Below are 27937 nucleotides of genomic sequence, written 5' to 3'. Positions count from 1 at the left end.
CAACCACAAGCAAGGCAAGAGCCCTACTCTCTGTGCTATCTTTTTGGCCCTAAACCACACAAACTTTAAAGAAAAACTCTTCCACTTTCACATAGTACCAGTACCAATTCTTATACTGTCTCCTGGTTCTCCCGCCTCTATGTTTGGGCAGACATTTTATATTTTCTGTCAATATGAATGCTACTCTTAAAAGACTGATGGGGAAATCGGAGGACAGAGTGGGTGACTGATCAAATGTGCTTACGATATATGAAAATCTCACAATTTACACTAAGCATCACTGACTTGCAACATTCAAGCCTTAGTTCAAAGCATTTAGAGAAAGGACAGATGATAGTTGGTCCCTTCATCACCCAGAGCAGGCTGTAATCCGGTGTAGTAATCAACTCTGACTACACTGTATGTTGCAAAGAGACGCAGCCTTAACCTTTCTATAGAAACAGGTTTTTTATTCGTTAAATGAAGTCCAAATAACCAAGAAGTCTTATTTGTTATGTTCATGGGTTTGTTTTATGCTGTAGTGTCTCGCTGTATGCACCACTTGATAAGACCATAGACCTGAATGATACTTTAGTCTCTTACTTCTACCAGTACTGAAGTAATGTGTATTCCTACAAGAAATACTACAATTGTAGAGAAGGTAGGGCACTGTCCTCAAATTCAGCTGACCTGGGTTCAATCTTTGTTATCTTATATGGTCCCTCCACCCCCACCCCTGCCCTGAGTATGACAGGAATGGTCCTGAGTGCAGAGCCAGGAGTAACTGCTGAGCCCTGCTGGGTGGGGCCAAAAAAAAAAAAAGCAAAACATAAATTCTATAATTAATGATACTTTTTTTTCACCATCCCTTCTCTTAGGTCCCTTACTTTGTGACCTACTGTGGAGTATAGAATACTCTTTTGATGAGAAAAACAATAGAAGAAAGGGTATCTGTGTTGGATGGGGGTGAGAGTCTGTATAAGTTATAGGATATCAACAGCCATTCAATTGTCCTGCCAGTTAGTGAAGCTGGTTATCTTAGCCCTTGCTCACACTGTGAGCGTAACACAGACCTGAGTGGAAAATAAATAAAAGTAAATAAATAAATAATAATTTAAAACGAACAGATCTGCGGGACCCAGAAGATAGTATAATGGGCAGTTCACTTGCCTTGTATACAACTGACCTAGGTTCAATCCCCATTGCCCCAACGATCTCCCAAACCTCACAGGGGCGATCCCTGAGCACAGCGAAATGTGTCCCCACCAAAAACTTAAATGAATTGAGAAAATAAATCTGAGCTAGGAACAGTGGGAGAGAAATACTGGCACTCTGGTAATGGGCATAGTAGAATTGAAAGTCAAGAATATGAATATTTGGGGCTGGAGCGATAGCACAGCGGGTAGGGCGTCTGCCTCGCATGTGGCCGACCCTGGTTCGATTCCCAGCATCCCATATGGTCCCCTGAGCACCGCCAGGGATAATTCCTGAGTGCAGAGCCAAGAGTAACCCCTGTGCATGGCCAGGTGTGACTCAAAAAGCAAAAAAAAAAAAAAATGAATATTTAATACCTATTGGGCTGGAGCGATAGCACAGCGGTAGGGCATTCGCCTTACAAGCGGCCAACATGGCCAACCCGAGTTCGATTCCTCCGCCCCTCTCGGAGAGCCTGGCAAGCTACCGAGAGTATTCGATATGCCAGACACAGTAACAACAAAGTCTCCAATGGAGACGTTACTGGGCCCACTCGATCAAATCGACAATCAACGGGAGGGCCTTTACCTTTCCCTTTACCTTATTGTAAAGTAGGAGAATTCAATTTTTTAAAAATCTTCCAGGAGTTTTAGGGGCCATGACTTCAATGCTCAGGGGTTACTTCTGGCTCTGCACTCAGGAACCACTTCTGGCAGTGCTCTGGGGACCATATGGGATGCTGGGGATTGAACTCTGTTGGCCATATGCAAGGCCAGCACCTTTTCCCCGTACTATCTCTCCAGCACCTTCAATAAAAAATTTTTATTAAAAAAAAATTTTAGAACAAAAATTACATGTATGTAAGCACTACTGAAAAACTGATGGGAGAGTTAGTTAAAAAGAAGAGCAGTGGGTCCTGGGATAAGAGTTCCTGTCTTGCAAACCTGGGCCAGGGAGGTCACCTCAGTCCACTGGCCGGCCTGCCCCCTCTCCATCCCTTCCTGCCTTAGACCTTTGAACAGCCCCCAGTGAGTGTGAGCTGCAACCAGGCATCGACCTCTGTCCTCACAGACACAATAGGAAATGGGAGATTTTTGAAAGCAGTTGTATTTCATTTAATTTTTTAAATAAGGAAAGTAGCAGTGGCACGCAGGAGTGAGAGTTTGGTGGGGAAATTGTATGTACGGATACGCAATGCCAGGAACCAGGTCTTCTAGCCTGCTTTACCGTCCCAAGATCAAGTCCACTACCGGACTAAGGAATAGCACTGGTCAATGTTTTGTGGAGGAAGGAAGGAAGGGCTTCTCACTCCTGGTCTGAGACCATACGGCTAGCCAGTGAGTTGTAAGCCACCACAATGGGGTGATCAGTTGCAGGAGCTGAGAGATAGGTACCCCACAATACCTTTATTTGTACGAATACAATGAGCTTTCTACAAATACCTCTATCAGGTAAAGAGCACCCAACACAGTACGTTGATACTAAAATAAGGTAAGTGAGACAATTCCGACATTTCAGCGTCTTTCTTTTCTTTGCTTGTTTGTTGATGTTTCTGTTTGGGATCCACACTTGGTGGTGTGCCAGGTCTAAATTTGGTAGGGGTCGCGGCTGTTTACAAGGCAAGATGGTGTATCTCCTGCACTATCTCCGCAGCCCCACCCTTCTGAATGAATGTAAGTAAATTTTAAGTCTACATACTGGTAACAGAGTTTAAGAATTCACTTGCCTGGCCAGGACTCGGTTCAAGTAGTACAACATAAGCGCGGCATGTACCTCGGAGGCCCCCTGTGGCCCCTGCGCTGCTCTGCACGTGGCCCACGTGGCCCTGGGCACTGCGGAGAATGCCCCCATTGCAGTCCTAACTAGGGGGCGTGTGTGTGCATCGCTCACGGGGCTCAAGGACCTTAAGCGATATAGGGAATTTGCTCTCAGTTTCCAACTCTGTCCTAGCTCCGTGTGTGTGTGTGTGTGTGTCTGCGTGTGTGTGCAATGCTCACAGGGCTCAAGGACTGTAAGCAATATAGGGAATTTGCTCGCGCCTTCTAACTCTGTCCTAGCTCCGTGTGTGCTTGTGTGTGTGGGTGTGTGTGTGTGCAATGCTCACGAAATTTGCTCGCAGTTTCCAACTCTGTCCTAGCTCCGTGTGCGTGTGTGTGTGTGTGTGTGTGTGCAATGCTCACGGGGCTCAAGGACTGTAAAGCAATATAGGGAATTTGCTGGCAGTTTCCAACCCTGTCCTAGCTCCGTGTGTGTGTGTGTGTGTGTGTGTGCAATGCTCACGGGGCTCAAGGACTGTAAAGCGATATAGGGAATTTGCTGGCAGTTTCCAACTCTGTCCTAGCTCCGTGTGCATGTGTGTGTGTGTGTGTGTGTGTGTGTGTGTGTGTGTGTGCAATGCTCACGGGGCTCAAGGACCGTAAGCGATATAGGGAATTTGCTGGCAGTTTCCAACTCTGTCCTAGCTCCGTGTGCGTGTGTGCGTGTGTGTGTCTGCGTGTGTGTGTGCAATGCTCACGGGGTTCAAGGACCGTAAGCAATATAGGGAATTTGCTCACGCCTTTCAACTCTGTCCTAGCTCTTTGTGCGTGTGTGTGTGTGTGTATGTGTGTGTGCAATGCTCACGGGGCTCAAGGACTGTAAAGCAATATAGGGAATTTGCTGGCAGTTTCCAACCCTGTCCTAGCTCCGTGTGCGTGTGCGTGCGTGTGTGTGTGTGTGCGTGTGTGTGCGTGCGTGTGTGTGTGTGTGTGTGCAATGCTCACGGGGCTCAAGAACCGTAAGCGATATGAGGAATTTGCTCGCAATTTCCAACTCTGTCCTAGCTCCGTGTGCATGTGTGCGTGTGTGTGTGTGTGTGTGTGCAATGCTCACGGGGCTCAAGGACTGTAAAGCGATATAGGGAATTTGCTGGCAGTTTCCAACTCTGTCCTAGCTCCGTATGTGCGTGTGTGTGTGTGTGTGCAATGCTCACGGGGCTCAAGGACTGTAAAGCGATATAGGGAATTTGCTGGCAATTTCCAACTCTGTCCTAGCTCCGTGTGCATGTGTGTGTGTGCGTGTGGGTGTGCAATGCTCACGGGGCTCAAGGACTGTAAAGCAATATAGGGAATTTGCTGGCAGTTTCCAACCCTGTCCTAGCTCCGTGTGCGTGTGCGTGCGTGTGTGTGTGCGTGTGTGTGCGTGCGTGTGTGTGTGTGCGTGTGTGTGTGCAATGCTCACAGGGCTCAAGAACCGTAAGCGATATGAGGAATTTGCTCGCAATTTCCAACCCTGTCCTAGCTCCGTGTGCGTGTGTGCACGCGTGTGTGTGTGCGTGTGTGTGCAACGCTCCCGGGGCTCAAAGGACCGTAAGCGGTCACAGCGCATTTGCTCGCGCCTTCCAACTCCGTCCTAGCTCTGGGGTGGCCCCACCGGAACGCGAACAATCCGGGGCGTTGTTCTCTTGGCGGGGGTCGAGACCCGAGCCTTCCCACGGGGTCGGCGACTCCGGGATGCGGCCGCCCACCCGCAGCCGCACAGCCCGGGCGAGGAGGGGGCGTGGCGCCGCGCCGGAAGTGGCCGGGGGCGGGGCCAGGGGCGGTCTTCCGGCGGGGCGGCCGAGGCCCCGCCCCCTCCCTTTAAAAGGCGCGGCCGGCGGCGGCGGCGGCGGCGGCGGCGGGCGGCGGCCGCGATGCTGAGAACCTGCGCCGGGCGCCTCGGCGCGCTCCGGGCCCTGCGCGGTCCCCGGGGCTGCGCGCACCTCCCCGAGCCGGAGCCGCGGGTGAGTGGCGGCGCGGGAGGGGCTGCGGGCTGGGTCCGTTTCCCCGGGGGTGTGACGCCGCGAGCGGAGTGCCAGCGTGCAGGGCGAAGGCCAGCGGGCATCGCGCTGCTGGACTCCCGGTGCAGCGCTGCCCCCGGGCAAGGTCACGGAGACCTCGTGATGGGCCGAGCTGTCGGGACCGGCCCCGCGCTCTTTGCCCTCCCCGCGAGAGCCCGGTGGCCTGCAAGGGTTTGACTGGGGTCAGCTTGCACATCGTTGTTGTTGTTTTCGGTTGGGGGCGGCCACTGCCCGGCCGGTGCTCAGGACTTGGCGCCTGGCTCGGTGCTCGGGGAATCACTCCTGGCGGGACTCAGGGGGTTGAACCCGAGCTGGCCACTTGCAAGGCAAACGCCCCGCCCCGCTGTCCGGCCTCTCCAGACCCTTCACACCTTGCAAGTTCTTCTCTAGGATTTTAATAAGGCGAGAAAGTGTCCAACGGCAGAAGCAGTGGCTAGTTTGTAACGAGTAAATGTTGCCTCTTCTTGTATCTCCCAGTGTTTCGATGAGGCATGGATGTGTCGGTTTAATGTTAGCTGAGCCCAAGAACATGCCATGCATTTCATTGATGGAAGGAACATGCCTTTCGAGGATCTCAGTATTTGTCCAGCCAGAGAGAGAGACAGACAGACAGCATTGATGGAAGGAACATGCCTTTCGAGGATCTCAGTATTTGTCCAGCCAGAGAGAGAGACAGACAGACAGACAGACAGCATTGATGGAAGGAACATGCCTTTCGAGGATCTCAGTATTTGTCCAGCCAGAGAGACAGACAGACAGACAGACAGACAGCATTGATGGAAGGAACATGCCTTTCGAGGATCTCAGTATTTGTCCAGCCAGAGAGAGAGACAGACAGACAGACAGACAGACTACTAGGGGTAAGGCAATCCCCTCCCCTGTGGCTCCCATTGCAGTTAGACCCAAGGCACCACCACCCCCTCCCTCCAGCACCTCCAGGTGTTATCCCTGAGTAGTGACTAAAATAAGTCACCCTGAAAAACAAAAAAAAGTCTTATTCTCTAGCATGGGCATGGAAGAAAGGAACGAACTTGCAAGATTAAAGAACATGTGTATGATGTTCTACCTGGAGGAACGGAAGGGACCGACTCAGTATTGGGCAAGAACTGAAGGCAGCCCTTCAGGAGTGAGTGGGAATCGCTTGGTAGTCTTGTATCATCTTGCACTGGGGAAAGAAAATGACCCTTACTGATCTCACTACAAAGGTAATCTCTTTAATTATAGGTGGGTGCCTTGTAATCTGCCTTAAGAAAGCCTGCTAGTTGTAATTATGGGCTTTGTCATTTTCTCTTTAGGAACTGAGTCTTAGAAGTAGTCCCGTGAAAGTCATAACTTCACAGGTCCCAGGTGAAAGACACATAACCAAAGACCAAGCAAGGCCTTTGCTCTGCCTGGATCAGTGGCATTTCTAACATGTTTCTTTTGTAAAGTCTGTTTTCCTCAATGTACAAGGGCCTTTATTTGAAGGATCTCTTAGTTGTTCTTCTTGCATGAAAGCATTTGTTTTTGGTTTTTTGTTGGTTTGTTGAGGGGATTTACTCTTGATTCAGTGTTTGGGGTCCACTCCTGAACGCTAAGGGAACAGTATGGTGCTAGGGATTGAACCCAGGCCTTCTGCATGCAAAGCATGTGCCCAGATCTACTTAGGCTGAAGAGATAGGACAACTGAGGGCACTTGCCTTGCATGCAGCTAACCTGGATTCGGTCCGCAGCACCTTATATGGTCCCTGAGCCTTTCAAGAGTGATCCCTGAGTCAATAAGTAAAATAGCAGAAATCCAAAACCAACATATAATTCTTGAACCCAGCTGTAGAAAGCAAATCACTTCACAATGCTTTGTCAGCATGTCTGATTCGGGGGGGGGGGGGGCGGTAAACTCTAAATAATAGTGGTGAATCTTTTATTGAAACAATGAATCTAATCAAAGCAGATAGAGTGTTAACTAGAATTCATCTGCCCCACAGGGACTGGGAGGGGTGGGGGGTGGGGTTTTATTGGGGTTCTTCATGGTAAAAAATAAGTTTTGGTAAAGGGAAATGTGCTTGATATTTGCATGACTGAGACCTAAACCTGAAAGCTTTGTAACCTTTCCCATGGTGATTCAATAAATAAATAAATTAATTAAAAAAAAAAGAGTGATCCCTGAGTGCAGAGCCAGGAATAAGCCCTGAGCATCATTGGGTCTTCCAAAAGGATGAAAACAAATAAGCAAAAGCCAAAATCATCCCTTCTCTCCACTCTCATCCTCAAAGCCAGACTCTGGACTCTTTCAGGCCTCTTCTGTGGGTGCGGTTATCCATCACTTTGCACATGCCTTGGTTCCAGTCACCTTACCGGCTATTAATTCTTATTTTCATTCTTCCCAACCTGGTTCAATTCCTGAACCATTCCATCAGCCCTTTTTAGGAGTAGGGGTGGGCAATTTGGGGCCACGCCTGATAGTGCTTGGGACTTATTCCTGCCTCTGCCCTTAGAGGTTGTGCTGGCTGGTGGGAAACTACATGTGGTGCCAGGGATTGAACCTTGATGGCAGCAGACAAAGCAAGCACCTGACCTCCTGGCCTATCTCTCCAGCACCTCTCCGACAATCCTTTTTATTTGTTTGTTTTTAATCCTTATTCAGGTACTGTGCTTTATAGTACATGATGATTTCTTTTTTCTTTCTTTTTTTTTTTTTGCTTTTTGAGTCACACCTGGCGACGCACAGGGCTTACTCCTGGCTCTGCACTCAGGAGTTACTCCTGGCGGTGCTCAGGGGACCGTATGGAATGCTGGGAATTGAACTCGGGTCGGCCGCGTGCAAGGCAAACGCCCTACCCGCTGTGCTATCTCTCCAGCCCCGATGATGATTTCTTGATTACAGCATTTGAACACCATACCCCACCAGAGTACCCATTTCCCTCCACCATGATCAGTCATTTGGACCAGCTCTCCAGTTCTGTTGCCCTTGGTCACTTGTTGCTGCTCCCTTACTTTAAATATCTTTACCTCCCACATATGAGAACCATCATTCTGCATCAAGCCCTTGTCCTTAGGACTGACTTCACTTAGCTAATATACTCTAGCGCCATTCATGTGGCTGCAAATTGCATGATTTTGTTCTTTATTAGAGCTGCATAGTGTTCCATTTGTGTGTGTGGACACAGTTTCTTGATCCAGTCATACATAGTTGGACATTTCCATTGTTTCTGTATCTTCACTATTGTACTAAACACTGTGAAGAACAGAGCTGTGTACATATCCTTTTGAACTAACATTTTGGGGTAGCTGCTATGAAGTGGTATCACATGGAAAAAAATTTTTTTGAGAAACGTTCATATTGCTTGCCATAGAGGTTAAACCAGATGACATTCCCACCCATGGTGAATGACGAGGGTTCCTTTCTTACTGCAGCTGTGTCAGTATTGACCGTTACCGCGCTTTTTGGTGTATGCCATTTTCTCTGCTCACTGTCACTGTCACTGTCCTCCCATTGTTCATCGATTTGCTCGAGCGGGCCCAGTAACATTGTGAGACTTGTTACTGTGTTTTGGCGTATCGAATACGTTACGGGCAGCTTGCCAGGCTTATGAGATGACATCTCATTGTTATTTTGATTTTTGTTTTCCTAATTATAAGTGATGATGAGCACTTTTTCATATGGCTGTTGATCATCTGTATTTCTTCTCTGGGGAAGTGTCTTTTCTTTTCTCCCCATTCCTGTATGGGGTTGTTGGAATTTTTTGTTGAGCTTTTTGAGTGCTTTATAGATCTTGGGTACTAGTTCTTTATCTGATGTATTGTTTGCAAATATTTTTTTCCCTTTCAGTAGAGTGTCATATTTTAGCTTGAGTTTCTTTTGCTATGCAGAGATATTTTATTTGATGTAACCCTATTTGTTTATTTTTTTTTTTTGGTTGTCATTGCTTCTGTCATTGCTTCATCGGGCTGGAGCGATAGCACAGCGGGTAGGGCGTTTGCCTTACAAGCGGCCAACATGGCCGACCCGAGTTCGATTCCTCCGCCCCTCTCGGAGAGCCTGGCAAGCTACCGAGAGTATTCGATATGCCAGACACAGTAACAACAAAGTCTCCAATGGAGACGTTACTGGGCCCGCTCGAGCAAATCGACGATCAACGGGAGGGCCTTTATCTTTATCTTTATCTTATTGCTTCTGTGGTCATCTTGTGAAGACACCTCTATGGTACATTTAGGGCTGTTGTATCTTTACTGATATTCTGTCTGGTTGATCTGTCTAGTGGTGGGAGAGGAGTGTTGAAATCTCCCACTACTATTGTGTTTCCATCATTGTGTGTCTTTAGGTGTGTTATAGGCAGCTTTATAAACTTTCATGATTCGTTGTAGATACATATGTGTTGATAAGAGTTGGTACTTATCTACACAATGAAATACTATGCAGCTGTTAGGAAAGATGAAGTTAAGAAATTTGCTTATAAGTGAATGGCCATGGAGAGTATCATGCTAAGTGAAATGAATCAGAAATAGAGGGACAGACATAGAATGACTGCACTCATTTGTGGAAGATAAAATAACATAATAGGAGACTGACAGTCAATGACAGTAGATACAAGGGCCAGGAATATTGCTCCATAGTTGAAAGCCTTTCTCATGAGCTGGGCAAAAAGGCAACTTGAGTAAGAGAAGGGATCACTAAGTCAGTGATGGTTGGAGGAATTGTTCAGGATGGGAGATGTGTGCTGAAAGTAGAAAAAGGACCAAACATGATAGCCTCTCAGTATCTATATTGCAAATCATAATGCCCAAAAGTAGAGAGAGAGTATGGGGGAAATTCTCTGTCATAGAGGCAAAGGGAGGGTTGGGAAGTGAGGGGGTGGGTATATTGGGGATATTTCGTTATAGAGAATGTGTACTGATGGAGGGATTGGTGTTTGATCATTGTATGACTGAAACTCAAATATGAAAGCTTTGTTAACTGTATCTCACAGTGATTCAATTGTAAACAAAACAAAACAAAACAAAGTTGGTACTTCCTGGTCCCAAAGAGATAGTCCAGTGGCTAAGGTTCTTACTTTGAAAGCAGCCAACCCGGGTTTGATCCCCAGCATTCCATCTGATCATTGCCACGACTGATCCCTGAGTACAGAGCCAGGAGTAACCCCTGAGCATACCTAGGTGTGACCTCAAAACAAAACAGAGGGGGTATGGTGCTGCCAGCAGGTCCAATTGTACCTGTGAGGCGAGTGCATCAGCAGCCTGATGGCGCCTTCGGACTTCCAGATACCCCAAAATTGCTGCTGTGCCTTTGGTCAGACCCCAAAAACTTGGGGCAAAGTTTACCAAGAAAGTAAATGGCCAAAAGTTAGGTATGTGGGGAACACACCCACAAACCACCTCCAGCTCAGCTATATAATTGGAGGCATGGCCTCTCTGGTTCCTGATTGAACTGCTTAATGGACATGATCCCAGAGACTCAGAAACGAATCTCAGAACCCAGTGGCTTTAGGTAGAAATGTGTCTGGTCTCTGCAGTAGGCTACCGGTGCTGGGCCAACCCAGGTGGGAATAGGTTTCGTGCCTTGGCCTGTTCCCCCTGGCGGCCTAGTGGCCGCCATCCATCTGAGGCCACTGGATAGTCACATTTGGGACCCCAGTGACGAGACACACAGGGCCTCACGGAATGAGGGTGGAGCCGGCCCTTTCCTCCCCACCCCAACGAGACCCCAAGTCATCGCCCACGAATGGCCTCTCTGGCTCCTGATCAAGCTGCTTAACGGCCATGATCCCAGAGACTCAGAAACAAATCTCAAAACCCAGTGGCGTTTGGCAGAAATGCATCCAGACTCCACAGTACATTATTGTCGCCGGACCACCCCAGGGAGGAAAGGGTGTTGTCTCTCCACCTGCTCCCTCTTTGCGACTTGGTGGCTGTCATCCTCCAGAGGCCATTGGACAGTCAGATTTGGGCCCGCAGTGACGAAACTTGTTGGGTCTCATGGGATGGGGGGGGAGGTGGAGCCGGGCCTGTCCTCCCCACCCTAACGAGACCCCAAGTCATCGCCCACAAACGACCTCTCTGGCTTCTCATCAAGCTGCTCAACGGCCTTGATCCCAGAGACTCAGAAACAAATCTCGAAACCCAGCGGCTTTTGTCAGAAATGTGTCTGGACCCCGCAGTAGGTTACTGTTGCTGGGCCACCCCAGGGGGGGAATGGGTGCTGTCCCTCCGCCTGCTCCCTCTTGGCAACTTGGTGGCTGTCATCCTCCAGAGGCCATTGGACAGTCAGGCTCGGGCCCGCAGTGACGAAACTTGTTGGGTCTCATGGGATGGGGGGGGGGCGGAGGTGGAGCCGGGCCTGTCCTCCCCACCCTAACGAGACCCCAAGTCATCACCCACAAACGGCCTCTCTGGCTCCTCATCAAGCTGCTCAACGGCCTTGATCCCAGAGACTCAGAAACAAATCTCAAAACCCAGTGGCTTTTGTCAGAAATGTGTCCGGACCCCGCAGTAGGTTACTGTCACCGGGCCACCCCAGAGGGGAATGGGTGCTGTCCACCCCGCCTGCTCCCTCTTGGCGACTTGGTGGCTGTCATCCTCCAGAGGCCATTGGACAGTCAGGCTCGGGCCCGCAGTGACGAAACTTGTTGGGTCTCATGGGATGGGGGGGGGGGGAGGTGGAGCCGGGCCTGTCCTCCCCACCCTAACGAGACCCCAAGTCATCACCCACAAATGGCCTCTCTGGCTCCTCATCAAGCTGCTCAACGGCCTTGATCCCAGAGACTCAGAAACAAATCTCAAAACCCAGTTGGTTTTGTCAGAAATGTGTCCGGACCCCGCAGTAGGTTACTGTCACCGGGCCACCCCAGTGGGGAATGGGTGCTGTCCACCCCGCCTGCTCCCTCTTGGCGACTTGGTGGCTGTCATCCTCCAGAGGCCATTGGACAGTCAGGCTTGGACCCGCAGTGACGAAACTTGTTGGGTATCACGGGATGGGGGGGGGGGGGGGGGGGGTGGAGCCGGACCTGTCTTCCCCACCCCAATGAGACCCCAAGTCATCGCCCACGAATGGCCTCTTTGGCTCCTCATCAAGCTGCTCAACAGCCATGATCCCAGAGACTCAGGAGCAGATCTCTAAACCCAGTGGCTTTTGACAGAAATCCCTCCAGATTTAAGTGTTAAAATTTCAGAATTTCAAAACCACATCGCCCCACTGCAGCCACACGACATCATATGTTAGTCATAACCAGCAATAGAACACAAATTGTCTATTGTTGCCTTTTCAGCAGATCTGAGTGTAGGGGTAAAATCTCAAATAATGGTGGGTCTGGTGTCGAAATAGTGAATGTGATCAAAGTAGAGAGAGAGTAATGTGGAAGTCATCTTCCCCACAGGTAGGGGGAGGGTGTGGGATAGGGGTATACTGGGGTTTTTGGTGGTGGAGAATGGGCACTGGTGAAGGTACGGGTGTTTCATTGTATGACCGAGACTTAGACCCGAAAGTTTTGTAACTGCTCTCAGTGATTCAATAAATAAAATTATAAAAAATGAAAAAAAAAAGTAAGGTGGAGTTCATGCACAATTCAATCAGCTAATCAGTGGCTGAATAAATAGCAATACTCCTACAAAAAAAGAGAAAAAAAAAAACCAGAGTATTTCTTGATGTGGTACTCCTTTACTTAACCATCTTAAATCACCCCCATCCTAAATTTCCTGTTTGGGGAGGCATGGAGAGGCCACGCCCGGTGATGCTCAGAGGTTACTTCTGATTCTGCACTTGGGAATCACTCGTGGCAGGCTCGGGGTACCAGGTGGGATGCTGAGGATCTAACCCCGGTCAGCTGCTTGCAAGACAAGCACTTTCCCTGCTGTATCGCCCCTGTCCATCAAATTACTTTTTGTTAGATTGATTGATATTTGGTCCGATATATGTGTGGCTGTCCTAGCTCTTTCCCCCCCTAGTATTGGCTTGTCTGACTGCTTCCCATCCTTTCACTCTGAGCCTGATTTATCCTGTGAATTTAGGTTTCCTATAAACAGCAAAAGGCTAAAATATAAAGTAGCTGGTTGATCAGGAAACAAAAAATCCATCTCTCAGGATGCTTTCCGTAGTCTTTATCTCTGGTTTTTACCATCTTTATTACCCTGTGTTCTGTTTTAATCCATTTTTATTTGGTATTCTTTGGGCGTTTTGAAACTGTGCAGAAGCCTCCCTCTAGAGACTGGGCATGTTCTGAGTTACTACTTTTTTCACTAGGGCTGGGCTGGGCAAGTGATATTTATGTCCAGACAGTTCTTAGGCTGGTGCTACAGATGTCAGCGGAAATCCAGTGGAGTCCCCAGAAGAAATCTGGCAGCCTCGCTGGCCAGGGCATGAGACAGGAGGAACAAGGCCACCTAGCAGGGAGAAGTCTCCCCAATAGTCCTTTAACTGATTTTCTTTTTAAATTTTATTTCTATTCTTTTCCTTCTTTTTTTTTTAAATCTAGGAGTACTGCTGTTTATTCAGCCACTGATTAGCTGATTGAATTGTGCATGAACTCCACCTTACTTTTTTTTTTCATTTTTTATAATTTTATTTACTGAATCACCATGAGAGCAGTTACAAAGCTTTTGGGTCTAAGTCTCAGTCATACAATGAAACACCCGTACCTTCACCAGTGCCCATCCTCCACCACCAAAAACCCCAGTATACCCCATCCCACACCCTCCCCCTACCTGTGGGGCAGATGACTTCCACATTACTCTCTCTCTACTTTGATCACATTCAATATTTTGACACCAGACCCACCATTATTATTTGAGATTTTACCCCCACACTCAAATCAGAAAAGGCAACAGTAGACAATTTGTGTTCTATTGATGGTTATGAATAACATATGATGTCGCGTGGCTGCAGTAGGGCCATGTGATTTTGAATTCTGAAATTTTAACACTTAAATATGGAGGGATTTCTGCCAAAAGCCACTGGGTTTCGAGATTTGCTCCTGAGTCTCTGGGATCATGGCCGTTGAGAAGCTTGATCAGGAGCCAGAGAGGCCGTTCGTGGGTGATGACTTGGGGTCTCGTTGGGGTGGGGAGGACAGACTCGGCTCCCCCCCCCCCCACATCCCGTGAGGCCCAACAAGTTTTGTCACTGCGGGCCCAAGCCTGACTGTCCAATGACCTCTGGAGGATGACGGCCACCTAACCGCCAAGGGGGAGCAGGCGGAGTGACAACACCCTGTCCCCCCCTGGGGTGGCCTGGCGACAGTAACCTAGTCGGGGTCCAGATGCATTTCTGCCAAAAGCCTCTGGGTTTCAAGATTTGTTTCTGAGTCTCTGGGATTATGGCCATTAAGCAGCTTGATCAGGAGCCAGAGAGGCCGTTTGTGGGTGATGACTTGGGGTCTCATTGGGACGGGCAGGAAAGGACAGGCTCCGTCCCCATCCCGTGAGGCCCTGCGTTTCTCGTCACTGCAGGTCCAATCCTGACTGTCCAGTGGCCTCTGGAGGATGGCGACCACTGGGCCACCAGGGGGAATAGGCCAAGGCACAAAACCTATTCCCAACTGGGTTGGCCCAGCACCGGTAACCTACTGCAGGGACTGGACACATTTCTGCCAAAAGCCTTTGGGTTCTGAGATTCGTTTCTGAGTCTCTGGGATCATGGCCATTAAGCAGTTCGATCAGGAACCAAAGAGGCCTTGCCTCCAATTATATAGCTGAGCCGGAGGTGGTTTGTGGGTGTGTTTCCCACATACCTAACTTTTGGCCGTTTACTTTCTTGGTAAACTTTGCCCCAAGATTTTGGGGTTCGGCCAAAGGCACAGCAGCAATTTTGGGGTATCTGGCAGTCTGAAGGCACCATCAGGCTGCTGATACACTTCCCCCACAGGTGCTAGTTGGCCTGCTGGCAGCACCATACCTCCTCTATTCTTTTCATTTGGGGGCCATGCCCTGAAATGCTTATGGGTTACTCCTGAATCTGCACTCAGGGACCATATATGATGCTGGAGGTAGAACTCTAATGGACAGCATGCAAGGCAATCTCTCAGGCTGCTGTTCTACCACTCCAGCTTTCTTCTTATCTAAAGAGTAGCCACATTCTTCTTCATATACTCTTATTTTTCACCTGGGTCACCCAGATAACCCCCAGACAAGGCCCTCTGGCTCCAGTGTTGTTCCCTCCTGCTGTCTCACCTGTCATGACCCAGGTCTGACACGCCAATACTCCTGACATGGAGAGCTCCGCTACCTGAGTTCAGGTGGTCAGCTTGACCCTGAGGCTACCCACAGTGCGGCCCTGACCAGAAGGTCTACAGCTCGGCTTATCTTGGGCATCAGTTCCATCATCTATAAAAAACAAAGGTCAAGGGCCGGAGCGATAGCACAGCGGGTAAGGCATTTGCCTTGCACGCGGCCGACCCGGGTTCAATCCCCAGCATCCCATATTGTCCCCCAAGTACCACCAGGAGTAATTCGTGAGTGCAAAGCCAGGAGTAACCCCTGAGCATTGCTGGGTGTGACCCAAAAAAGAAAAAAAATCAAATAAATTGGCTTCTTTAAAAAAAAAAAAAAGGTCATCTGGGGCCAGAGCAATAGTATAGCAGATAGAACACTTGCCTTGCATGCAGCCAACCCGGTTCAATGGGCGGTACCCCATAGGGTTTCCCAGGAGTGATCTCTGAGTGCAAAGCCAGGAGTAAGCCCTGCGCACTAACAGCTGTGGCTTAAAAACAAAACAAAACAAAACAAAAGATCATCATCAATGCCCACTTCAGATGGTTACAGTAAGGCTTCTTTCTGAGAACTCTCCTGCGACCTGCCTTTGCACTGTAGCAAGGTCGTTTTCTGATTATGTAATAAACTTTCAGGCAGAGAACCCCTGGATTGGCAGTGGGACATGACTCCTCTCTTGGGCTTAGATTGAACTTTCTTTGTTTTGCTTGGGGGGTTGGTTTGTTTGGGGGTTGGGAGGCCAAACATATCAGAGGCCAGGGCTTATTCCTGACTCTGGACTCTAGGATCACTTCTGGTAGTATGAAGGGACCATATGGGGTTCTGAGGATCAAACCCAGGTGGTCCTAGCGCAACGCAAGTGCTCTGTGCACGGTACTATCTCCAGCCTCTTTTGACCATACTCTTTACTTGAAGGAAAAGATCTTCCTCTCACCTCAGCTCCAGCACCTGGTTCACTTGTGTTTGATTAAGGTTTGTCAAAAGAAGGGAGTGGCCAGGCCTGGACTTCAGGCTATTTGCCAGTAGTTGGTGGGGTGATAATTAGAGCTATCCCCATTCATCTGCCCTCAGTATAACATTTCCCACAAGATTGACCTCTTGAAATTTGCTTCCTCCCCAAAATGTTTCCTCATTTTGAGGAAGAAAGAGAGAGAAGAAAAGTGCCTGCCATAGAGGCAGACTCGGGGACCAGAGGGGCATGGGAGGGAAACTGGAGAAACTGATGCTGGGAAATGCAAACCAGTTGAGGGATGGGTGTTGGACCACTGTATGACTGAACAGTTTTGTAAAGATCTGTCTCACAGCGAATCAATTAAAAAATCTGAAAAAAAAATAGATAGTTCCTCTCCTTTTTGTTTCTGGGAAAAAGAAAGATTGTGAGAAGATCTTAGCGAATAGAAGATGATGTTTCGTGCTAGGTGAAAAGGAAGCTCAGATAGAGAAGAGAGCACCAAATAAAGGGTGTTGGGAGGACCCTCCCAGGGTGGGAGAAGCATGCTAAAAGTAGACTATAGACCAAACATGACTGCCACTCAGTGCCTCTCTTGCAAAACACAGTACCCAAAAGAAGAAAGAGAGTACAAGGGGGAATGCCCTGCCACAGAGGCAGGGTGGGACGGGGGAATGGGGGGTGGGAGGGATGCTGGGACCCGTGGGGGGGGGAGGAGGATGGGCACTGGTGGAGGGATGGGTACTTGATCATTGTATAACTGAAACCCAAGCACAAAAATTTATAAGTCTATAACTGTACCTCATGGTGTTTCACTAATAAAAAAAAAAGAAGATGGTGTTTGGGGAAGTACATCTATGAAACAAGACGTGTTTCCCATCATTCTTTTCTCCCTCACTGTCTTCCAGAGGTCATTCTCTTCTGAGCAAGTTACTCAGGAGGACCGTTCTCTCCCCAACAAGTGCTGGAACCAAGACCTGAAACTCCTCTTCGAGCAGTTCATGAAGAAATGTGAAGACGGCTCCTGGGAGCGTCTGTCTTCATATAATCATCAGCAAGATAAGAAATACAGAACCTATTTTCTTGGTAAGGGCCTACGCTATGAAAAAGAATATTTAAATGGCCAGTAGGGGACTGGAGCAATAACACAGCAGGTAAGGCGTTTGCCTTGCACGCGGCCGACCCGGGTTCGATTCCCAGCATCCCAGATGGCTCTCCCGAGCACCAGCAGGAGTAATTCCTGAGTGCAGAGCCAGGAGTAACTTCTGAGCATCACTGGGTGTTACCCAAAGAGAAAAAAAAAGAATTGTCCAGTAGGTGAGAGGGGTTTGATCAGAGCACACTCTTAAAACATGAAGGCCATAAAGAGTACAGGGTTGCTATGTTCTCATGTTTCAGAGGCCTGGAATCTCAGCACATTTTGCAGGTATGGTAGAATGTGAATCCTGTCCTCCAGCCTGGAGACATAGCACAGAGTATGGGGTTAAGGTCCTGGCTCGCATGCAGCCGGCTCCAGTTCAATCCCCCACACACAGACAGGCCTCCCCCACCCCGCCCCCTAAAAAAAAACCCACAAGAAAATCAGAGTAAACTGTCCCCATCCCAGGGAGTGGAAATAGTGCCCCAATAAGCCGCCTTGCCTTCTCCTGCCTCATTTCTTCTCTGTCTTGGGTCTGATACCATACATCTTAATTTATCACTTACCCCGCTACATGGTTCTGTCACCCTAAGAAGCTCAGGACACTAAGGTCACCCCCTCACCCCCCAGACTCTAAACTCTCGAGATGCACTGAAGATGTGACTGTGTGGTAGGGTGTTTGCTTTGTATGTGCGAGATCCTGGGTTGATATCCAGCACCTCCCAATCACCACCACCAAAATAAAAACCTCTTGAATGCCAGGGAGACCAGCCTTCATCATCCTGTTATTCGTCGATTGCCTCGAGCAGGCCCCAGTAACGTCTCTTTCATCCTAGCCCTGAGATTATATTCAAGGCTCTTTAGGAGAATGAGACCCATCATTGTTACTGGTATTTGGCATATTGGGTACGCCACGGGGAGTTTGCCAGACTCTGCCCTGTGGGCAGGCTACATTCGATAGCCTGCAAGTTTGTCCAAAGTAGGAATGAGATAATAAGATGTCATAAAAAGATGTCCTGATAAGATGTACCACGGCCGCAAATGTGGCCGCGCGGTTCCGGGAGCTGGATTTTATAGTCTCTGAGTCTTGGTCGTTGGTGGGATTACACGGCGCCAGGGGGCCAGGTGGTGGGTGTGACCCCCGCCTACTGGAATTTGGAGGATCTGGGTGGAGGATGCTCGACTCCAATCCGAGTAGGCTTGGAGATCTTGGCCCCGGAACCCGCGTGGCTTTGTCCCTCTGCCAGTACTTTCATGTGTGCGGAGAGTGGTCTCGGCATGGTGGTGGCTGGTCCTTAACTCCAATCAATGTGCTTTCTATCCTATGTGTTTGAATAAGATTTTTTTTCTTTATTTTTGGGACCACACTCAGCAATGTTCAGACTCTGCACTCAGGAATCACCCCCTGGCAGTGCTTGGGAGATCATATGGGGTGGGATCCAACGGGGTCAGCCCCATGTGAGACAAGCACCTTACCCACTGTACTGTGGCTCCATCCCCTCTATTTTTTTTTCAAGCGGGAAGTCTGGTTCACAAAAAATAAGTAGAAAGTTTGGAGTTGCCATATATTCCTTTAGCTTTCCTATTTTTAGCATCTTACAGCAGAGATTACATTTATTACGATGAGTCAGTGTTAAAATATTATTAATAGCTGTAGTCCATTGTTTACACTAGGGCTCATTATTTGTATTATACTTTCTCTGGATTCTGACAAATGTATCATGGCATGTGCCTATCACCAGGGTATCAGGAGATGGTTTCACTGTCCTAAAATCGCCTTTGCACGACCCTCATTCCTCCTTTCTTGCCCCTGAACCCTCAGAACCATCAATCTTATTGTCTCTGTACTTTTGCCTTTTTCAGAACATTTGTATTATTAGGACACACACACACACACACACACACACACACACGCACACACACGCACACACCCTAGGTTCTACTGACATACATATGAAGAATTCATATGACTATAATTTTTTTCTTGGGGGGATGGAGGGGCACTCCTGGCTCTGCACTCAGACTCTGCACTCAGGAATCACCCCCTGGCAGAGCTTGGGAGAGCATATGGGGTGGGATCCGATTGGAATGCACCTGGCAGTGCTCAAGGGGTCATAGGAGATGACAGGGATCGAACCCAGGTCAGCTATATACAAGGCAAGCTCCCTCCTTGCTGTACTGTCTCTCTGGACCCACATGGTTGTAAATTCTAAAGTGAAATGGAATAGACAATGTAAAATGTTTTAAAAAGATCTGGGCTGTCATGCTAGTGACATAACTCAAAGAGCTAGAACGCATGCCTGAATTACATAAGGCCCACATGTGCTTCTCAGCACTGATAGAGTGGCCTTGATTTCCCCAGTATGTATCGCCAGACATCACACACACACAGCCAGGCCGAGTATCGCCTGGGCCCCTGAGCACTGCTTAAGAGTACCCCCAAAAAAATATTACCCGGAGAGTAGAGTCTAGGAGAAACCTTTACTAAGGCAAGGACGGGTTTACTTCATCTTTTACTCAAAAAGGAAAGATAAGCTTCTCAGTTAAGGAGGGCATGTTCACCAGTAAACCTATGCCCGTCTGGATGGTAATACCCCTCCAACTACATTCTTCTTCAGCACAAAAAATGGAATCAGATCACAGCGGGTAGGGTGTTTGCCTTGCATGCAGCCAACATGGCCGACACAGGTTCGATTCCCAGCATCCCATATGGTCCCCCGAGCACTGCCAGGAGTGATTCCTGAGTGCATGAGCCAGGAGTAACCACTGAGCATCGCCGGGTGTGACCCAAAAAAGCAAAAAAAAAAAAAAAAAAAAAAAACCCGAAATCAGAGCTAGAGATAATAGTATAGCAGATAGGCATTTGCCTTACATGTGCCTGCCCAGGGTTCCATCACTGGCACCATGTACCCTGAGCCTGAATACAGAGTCAGGGGTAATCCCTGCGCACCCCTAGGTGTGGCCCGAAAAAAAACACCCAAAATATGAGAACAATTGCCTCTATGATTAGGTAAAGGGCAAAGGACTGAGACAAGGTTATATGTTGTATCTCAGCCTTGAGTACTTTCATTGCTCTGAACTTAAAATAATCCATATTCTTTAAGTAATAATAACAGGCTTCCTGATGCCATGGGGCCTTGGTTGACCTTGAGATCCTGTACCAAGGTGATATTTCACCAGAAGAGGCCCAGTCTGGGTTGACTCACTCTTTTGAGAAGACAGATCCCTCATAGCCTTTTCATACTGATTTCTTTCACTTAACAATATATATTTTGTAAGGCACATATTTTTCCTTCACAACATTATCACTGTGTAAAGTTTCTATCTAGTTGTCTAGCATTAGTTTGCAAGACATATTTTTTTAAAATAGCGATTCTAAAACTGACATCAGTGAAGCCATTTTAATGGAGCAGAGAAGGGACCAGAGACATAGTCTAGAAGCTAAGGCCCTTCCCTTTTACTTGGCTGACCCTGGTTCAACTCTGCCACCACATGGTTCTCCAAGCACTCTGCATGTGGTCCAAACCTTTCCCTGCCAAATTAGTTTTTAAAAAAAATGAAGCGGTGGACTTGTTACAGAGAAATTTCATTGCCTGTTTCATTTGAATTGAACCAAATTACTTTGCACTGGGTAATAACATGTATATTAAGAATTATGGGGGATATGGTGAGCCCCTTGGGGTATGGCAAAAAAATACAAAAACCCTAATAAATAGGATTTACTAGATTCTGGGGGAATCAGGGGGAGATATAAATCATTTCAGTTATTTACAAAGGTATTCTTTACCAAATTGCAAGGTACAGATTAAGAGTGAAAGAAATCTTAAATTCTGGAAAAAAAACAAACATTAAATGGTCAGCAGTATAGAATGATTGCACTCATTTGTGGGATATTAGCATAAGACTTGGAGATCTATGCCCCGTGTCCCACATACCTGGGTTCTTCTGCCAGTTCCTTCATGCGTGAGGCTCATCCGAATGTATGGAGAGTGGTTTTAAGCATGGCTGTGGCTGGAACCGGAGGTCTTCAGCTGCCAGGGCTCTGCTCGGGGTGGGGTGGGAAACTCAACCCACCCTCCTCCAAGGGGCCCCAGTGAGGACAGCCAGGCAGGGAGGCAGGGACTCTGCGCTATTCTCTTCCGGGAGCTGGGTTTTATAGTCTCTGGTCTTGGCCGTTGATGGGATTACACGGTGCTTGGGGGGAAGGAGGGGGAGGTAGTTGGTGGGTGTAACACCTACGTACTTGAAGTTGGGGGATCTGGATGGAGGAGGTCCAGTCCCAATCCGAGCAGGCTTGGAGATCTACGCCCCGGGTCCCGCACACGTGGGTTCCTCTGCCGGTTCCTTTATGTGTGAGGCTCATCCGAACGTGTGGAGGGTGGTCTTAAGCATGGCTGTGGCTGGAACTGGAGGTCTTCAGCATGAAGGAACTGGCAGAGGAACCCAGGTGTGCAGGACACGGGGCATAGATCTCCAAGCCTGCTTAGACTGGGACTGGGCCTCCTCCACCCAGATACCCCCCATCTTCCAATATGTAGGCATTACACCCACCAACTGCTCCCCCCACACCCCCGTGCCATGTAATCCCATCAACGCCAAGACTCAGAGACTATGAAACCCAGCTCTCAGAAGCATGCGGCCTCATTCGCGGCTGCGCGACATCTTATTATCTAGTTCTTACTCTGGAGAACCTGACAGGCTACCAAAAGTATCCTGCCCACACGGCAGAGTCTGGCAAACTCCCCATGGCGTATTCAATATGCCAAAAACCAGTAACAATGATGGGTCTCATTCTCCTGACCCTGAAAGAGCCTCGAATGTGTCACTTTCTAAAATCTCAGGGCTAGGATAAAGGAGACGTTATTGGTGCCTGCTCAAGGAAATCGATGAGCAACAGGATGACAGTGATACAGACAGCATAAGACTAAGACCCAAGGACAGTAGAAAGAAGGGCCAGGAGGATTGGTCTGTGGTTGGAAGCTTGCTGGGGGAGAAGGGAGTTGGGACAGAGAAGGGACCACTATGACAATGATAGTTGGAAATGATCACTCTGGATCAGAGCTGCTGACAGTAGACAAAGCACCAAACATGATAACTTCTCTGTACCTGTATTGCAAATCATAATGCCCAGAAGGAAAGAGAGAGTGAGAGGAAGAAGGGAAGTGTCTACCGTAGAGGCAGACTGGGGCGGGTGGTGATGGGGAGGATGAGGGTGGCAGAAGGGATACTGGGGACATTGGTGGTGGGAAATGTACACTGGTAAAGGGATGGGTGATAGAACATTTTATGACTGAAACCCAATCACAAACAGCTTTGTAACTGTGTATCTCATGGCGATTCGGTTTTTTAAAATGCATCATAATTTTCAAAATATTTTAAAAAATTAAGTCAGCATTGTTTGAAGCAAAAAGCATTAAAAGTTACAATTTTTTAAACTTGGATGGGAGAGATAGGGGGAAAGGGGATAAGGCACTTACCCAAATTCAGTGAACCCCGTTTCCATTCCTGGTATACCAAAAATGGTCTCGCAAGCATCCCAACCCCCATTGGTTGTGTCCCATCGTCTTTTACCCTGCTAAGCCGCCAACTACCATCCTGAGTAGTTTCCCCTTGATTTCAGGGAGTTGGGGTGGAGGGTGGGAGCAGAACAAATCACTTTTGAAAATCCATTTTTCCTTTAGAGTTCTGTATATTCTTACCCAGTTCAGTGATACAATTCTAGAGTTAGAGAAACTTGTCCTTGGACCCTGGAGCGTGCCCAGTGGTTGAACACAGACCTAATTAGCAAGGCTCTGGGTTTGGTCTCTTCGCTGTCTGATGCCCTGTGCACAGCTTCCCTCCAGTTATGTGGTTCAGTGGTAGATTACTTGCTTGAATGTGTGAGAACTGGGGCTCCCTCCCAGCACTCCCAAAAAAGAAAAGCCAAAACCTGTACTTGGCGGTCTTTTCCATGAATTGCTTTCAAGACAAAGCATTTTTGGTAAAAGCGTCAGAGTAAAACAATAAATAAAAATGACAAAAATATTTTCAAACGAAAAAAAAAATTTAAAAAAAATAAAAATATTTTCAAACGGCCACTGGTAAGAGGGATTTTTGGTTTAGTTGGGTGTGGATTTGGGGGCGTCAAATGTGGTAGGGCTCCAGGGCCACTCCTGGCTCTGTGCTCAGGGATCATTTCCGATAGCCCCCAGGGGACCTTTGAGGTTCCTGGGATGGACCCCAGGTGGGCTGAGTGCAGGGCAAGCACCCTCCCCACTGTACTATCTCTTTAACCCCATCCCAAGTAAAGTAAAGTAAAGTAAAGTAAAGGCCCTCCCGTTGATCGTCGATTTGCTCGAGCGGGCCCAGTAACGTCTCCATTGGAGACTTTGTTGTTACTGTGTCTGGCATATCGAATACTCTCGGTAGCTTGCCGGGCTCTCCCCATCCCAAATCAAAATCTAAATGAGGCCTTTTTGGCCTTGAAAGCTTTGGAGCTTTCCTGGAGGACCCGGAATTGTTCTCTCTCCACACAAAGGAGCGATGTTGAACTGTTTAGTAATGTTATATGCAAAACACTGTCAATATGAAGCAATGCTTTGCACCCAGGAAGAGACATTCCAGATGTGAGCCTGGGACTTGTCCTCCAGCATCGGCTGGGGTGGACCCGTGCACCACCAGTGTGGCCCCCACCCAGCCAAAGGAAGTCTGGCTCAAGGTCCAGAGAGTATGTTGATGGATAATGTTACTAATGTGTGTGTTCCAAAGTTGTATGGAATTCTTGGATGTTATTTCCAAGTGTAACATTTTTGTTCATAAGAGTGATAATATACTCTGCCAAGCCAGGTTTGATCGCTGGCACCCCACAGGGCCCTCCAAGCCGTGCCAAGAGTGATTCCTGAGCAGTCAGAAATAATTATGCCCTGAACACCTGCAGATGTGGTCCAACAGAAATTATAATCATTTTCACTGTGTCACTGTCATCTCGTCGTTCATCAATTTACTAGAGTGGGCACCAGTAACGTCTCCATTCATCCCAGCCCTGAGATTTTAGCAGCCTCTCCATACTGGTCTTTCTCAACACTCCCGTATTAGAGTCTCTTTCAGGGTCAGGGGAATGAGACCCATTATTGTTACTGTTTTGGGCATATCGAATATGCCACAGATAGCCTGCCAGGCTCTGCTATGCACATATATCACTGTGACTGTCACTGTCCTCCCGTTGTTCATCAATTTGCTCGAGTGGGCCTAGTAACATCTTCATTTTGAGACTTGTTGTTACTGTGTCTGGCATATCGAATACGTCACGGGGAGCTTGCCAGGCTTTGCTGTGCGGGCCAGATATTCTCAGTAGCTTGCTGGGCTCTCTGAGAGGGGCGGAGGAATCGAACTCAAGTCGGCTGTGTTGGTCACATGCAAGGCAAATGCCCTACCCGCTGTGCTATAGCTCCTTATCATTATATTTAAAATTATCCAAAAAAATTGATTTGGGGAAATTTGTCACATGCAACTTTTATATATAAATATACACTTGTTTATATTATATATCACATATTACATAATATGATATGATATAGTATATTAAATTTTATATATATATATGTATATATGTATACACACACATGCAGGGTATGTGTGTGTATGTTTTGCTGAGGATCAAACCCAGAACTTTACAGGCAAGGAATGTGTTCTACCACTGACTCACAACCCCCAGCCCAAACTTTGTAAACACTTGACTAAAACACATCAGAGGTCACGGTGAAACAACCTTTAGTAGTCCATTTAACCAAAGAGACAAAGGATTTGGTGTTTATTTGTTTGGGGGGCCACATCCCATGGGTACTAGATGTTTACTTGGGGCTCTGAACTCATGAATCACTTCTGGTGGGCTCAGGGGACCGTATAGGATGCCAGGGATCAAACCTGGGTCTGCCCCATGCAAGGCAAGAACCCCACCTGCTATACTGTAGCTCCAGCCCCAATGTGACAAAGGGTTTTAAAAGCAAATAACGCCGCTGCCTTCATTATTTTTATACACAGCAGAAAAAAAAAACAGCCTTAGCTCAATAGAGAAGACTGTCATTTCTAAATAATCAAATACTGAAAAAAAAGAACTTGAAGCCCAGAAGATTATTTTGGTAAATTATCAAATCTTTGTTATCGACACAGATTAATTAAAGGGTTCAGAAACCCTGTCACGGTCTCTTCTGGATAACAGGTATATATAGTCACGCTCCATTGGGTGCATTTCAGTGACGCAGACTGTATGTTTGATGGGAGTCCTTTATGCAGCTGGGGGTACGGTGGACACCCACCTCCTCTTAATAACTCTACTTTGTGGTGTTGAGTTTCTTACACCCTCTCCACATCATTCCCAAGTGTAGGAGATGGAGCGATAATATAGCAGGTAGAGCATTTGCCTTGCACACAGCTGACCCCGGTTCAATCCTCAGCATCCCTTATGGTCCCCTGTGTACTGCCGGGAGTGATCCCTGAGCACAGAGTCAGGAGTAACCTCTGAGCATCACTGGCTGAAGCCCCAAGGCAAACCCCAGCAAGAACAGTGAATATAGTGCGAGAAAACAGTGCGTTAATATCTGCAAGAATATTAAATTTTAATTTTGCATGGGTATCCTATTGAAGTTTATTTTAAAAACCTCTTATGATTAGGTAAGGTAAAGGTAAAGGCCCTCCCGTTGATCGTCGATTTGCTCGAGCGGGCCCAGTAACGTCTCCATTGGAGACTTTGTTGTTACTGTGTTTGGCTGGAGCGATAGCACAGCGGTAGGGCGTTTGCCTTACAAGCGGCCAACATGGCCGGCCCGAGTTCGATTCCTCCGCCCCTCTCGGAGAGCCCGGCAAGCTACCGAGAGTATTCGATGTGCCAGACACAGTAACAACAAAGTCTCCAATGGAGACGTTACTGGGCCCGCTCTTATGATGGTCTTATTTTATTCTATTCTATGTAAATATATTCTCCCTTTTCATATTACCCACTCAATTTGTCTCCTCTTTCTCACCGAAACAACCAGTTATTCCACTTTAGGACAAAATTAATTTTTTCCTTTATGAAAGACATATCTTGGTATCCTCACCTTTTTTTTTTTTTTTTTGGTCCACATCAAAAATCCACACCATAAGCCAGAGCTTATTCCTGGCTCTGCACCCAGGGTTCACTATTGGCGGGGCTCGGGGGAACAAGGGGTGCTGAGGATCGAATCTGAGTTAGCTGCGCGCAAGGTAAGTGCCTACCAGCTGCAGTATGGCTCTGGACACACATTTATTGATTTGTTTGTTTGATTTCTTTTTTTATTTTTGGTCTTAGAGCCACACCCAGAGATACTCAGGGGTGAGTCCTGGCTCAGCACTCAGGAACCACTCCTGGCAGGCTCAGGGATTGCAGGAATCGAACCCAGGTTGGCCACATACAAGGCAAAAACCCTTCCCACTGCTCCCCACTGTACTATTGGTCCTGCACCAAAATTTTTTTTAAACTAAAAGTACACCCTACTTTTTGGCTCTCTCCAGCCTTATTTCTCTCATGAACACATTTTCCTCCTTCCTTCCCTCACATCTTTCTAAGTAGCACTGTAGGGCTGTCCTCCCTTTGTTTTTCAATTTGCTCAAGTGGGCACCAGTAATGTCTTCATTGTGAGACTTCTTGTTCATGTTTTTTTTTTTCTTTCTTTCTTTCTTTTGAATACCCATCCCTCCACCAGTGCCCATTTCCTACCACCACGGATCCCAGTATCCCTCCCACCCCCCATCCCCCCCCCACCCCACCCTGGCTCTGTGGCAGGGCATTCCCCTCTGTTCTCTCTCTCCCATTGGGTGTTGTGGTTTGCAAAAGAGTTAAGTCTGATTATCATGGAGAAACGTTGGATGATTTTCTTTCCATTGATCACTTTGTACATAAGAAGATGTCGCGTGGCCGCTTATGCAGCCGCATGGTTTAGAAAGAATGTCCTGGCGCCCGCTTGCAGGCTCATGGTCATCGGGGTTCCTCTGGAGAAGGCAGGATGCAGCACCTACCCCATCTGGGACCTCCCGGTGATATGGGCTCTGTTTGGGACCTGGAGCATTCTCTGGGAGCTATGGGGCCCCCCAGCCGTTTTCTTCTTCGTTGCTGTGTGCTGTAAGATGGTGCTGGGGGGCGGGTTGTGGGCGTGACTTCCAAAATCAGAGGTTGCCTGAGAGCCGGGGCAGCCCCGTTGCAGTTTGGAAAGAATGTCCTGGTGCCCGCTTGCAGGCTCATGGTCATCGGGGTTCCATTTATTACTGTTTTTGGCATATCAAATACACCACGGAGAGTTTGCCAGGCTCTGCCGTGCAGGCGGGATACTCTCGGTTGTCTGCCGGGCTCTCCGAGAGGGATGGAGGGACAGAGGAATTGAACCCAGGTAGGCCGCGTGCAAGGCAAATGCCCTACCCGCTGTGCTATCGCTCCAGCCCCCTTCCTATGCAAATTTCATTAAATAAAATAAATAAATAAATACACATATTGTACTTTCCTAATATGCAAAGCTTTGTCCCTTAATTTTTCTAGAAATTTAATTCCATATGTTAACTAGAATTTCTAACAATAAAGAAACCTTCATTTCTAATGAAAACTAAGACACAATTGTGTGCTGTCATGCCAGTTGATTGGCAAACTTGTGAATGCATTTTCTCGTTTTTCACACCTTGAGAATAGTTTTTCAGGAGT

The 27937-nt window shown here is 47.8% G+C and overlaps 1 protein-coding gene across 1 annotated transcript in view; it reads left to right on the top strand.

Annotated features, from left to right (window-relative positions):
• Positions 1–4826: 4826 nt before the first annotated feature.
• The window catches only part of THEM4 (thioesterase superfamily member 4), a 61981-nt gene continuing 38870 nt past the window's right edge, over positions 4827–27937 (top strand). The window contains exons 1-2 of the mRNA XM_056115778.1: positions 4827–4933; positions 17024–17201. Of these exons, the coding sequence (XP_055971753.1) occupies positions 4844–4933; positions 17024–17201 (268 nt within the window). The 5' untranslated portion in view covers positions 4827–4843. The remainder of the gene's footprint in view (positions 4934–17023; positions 17202–27937) is intronic.

Source organism: Sorex fumeus, unplaced genomic scaffold (genome assembly GCF_029834395.1).
Source record: "Sorex fumeus unplaced genomic scaffold, SorFum_2.1 ptg000001l, whole genome shotgun sequence".
In the NCBI taxonomy this organism is placed as follows: Eukaryota; Metazoa; Chordata; class Mammalia; order Eulipotyphla; family Soricidae; genus Sorex; species Sorex fumeus.
Note: the sequence above shows the minus strand (reverse complement) of the source record. Positions and strands in the feature narration are given on the sequence as shown.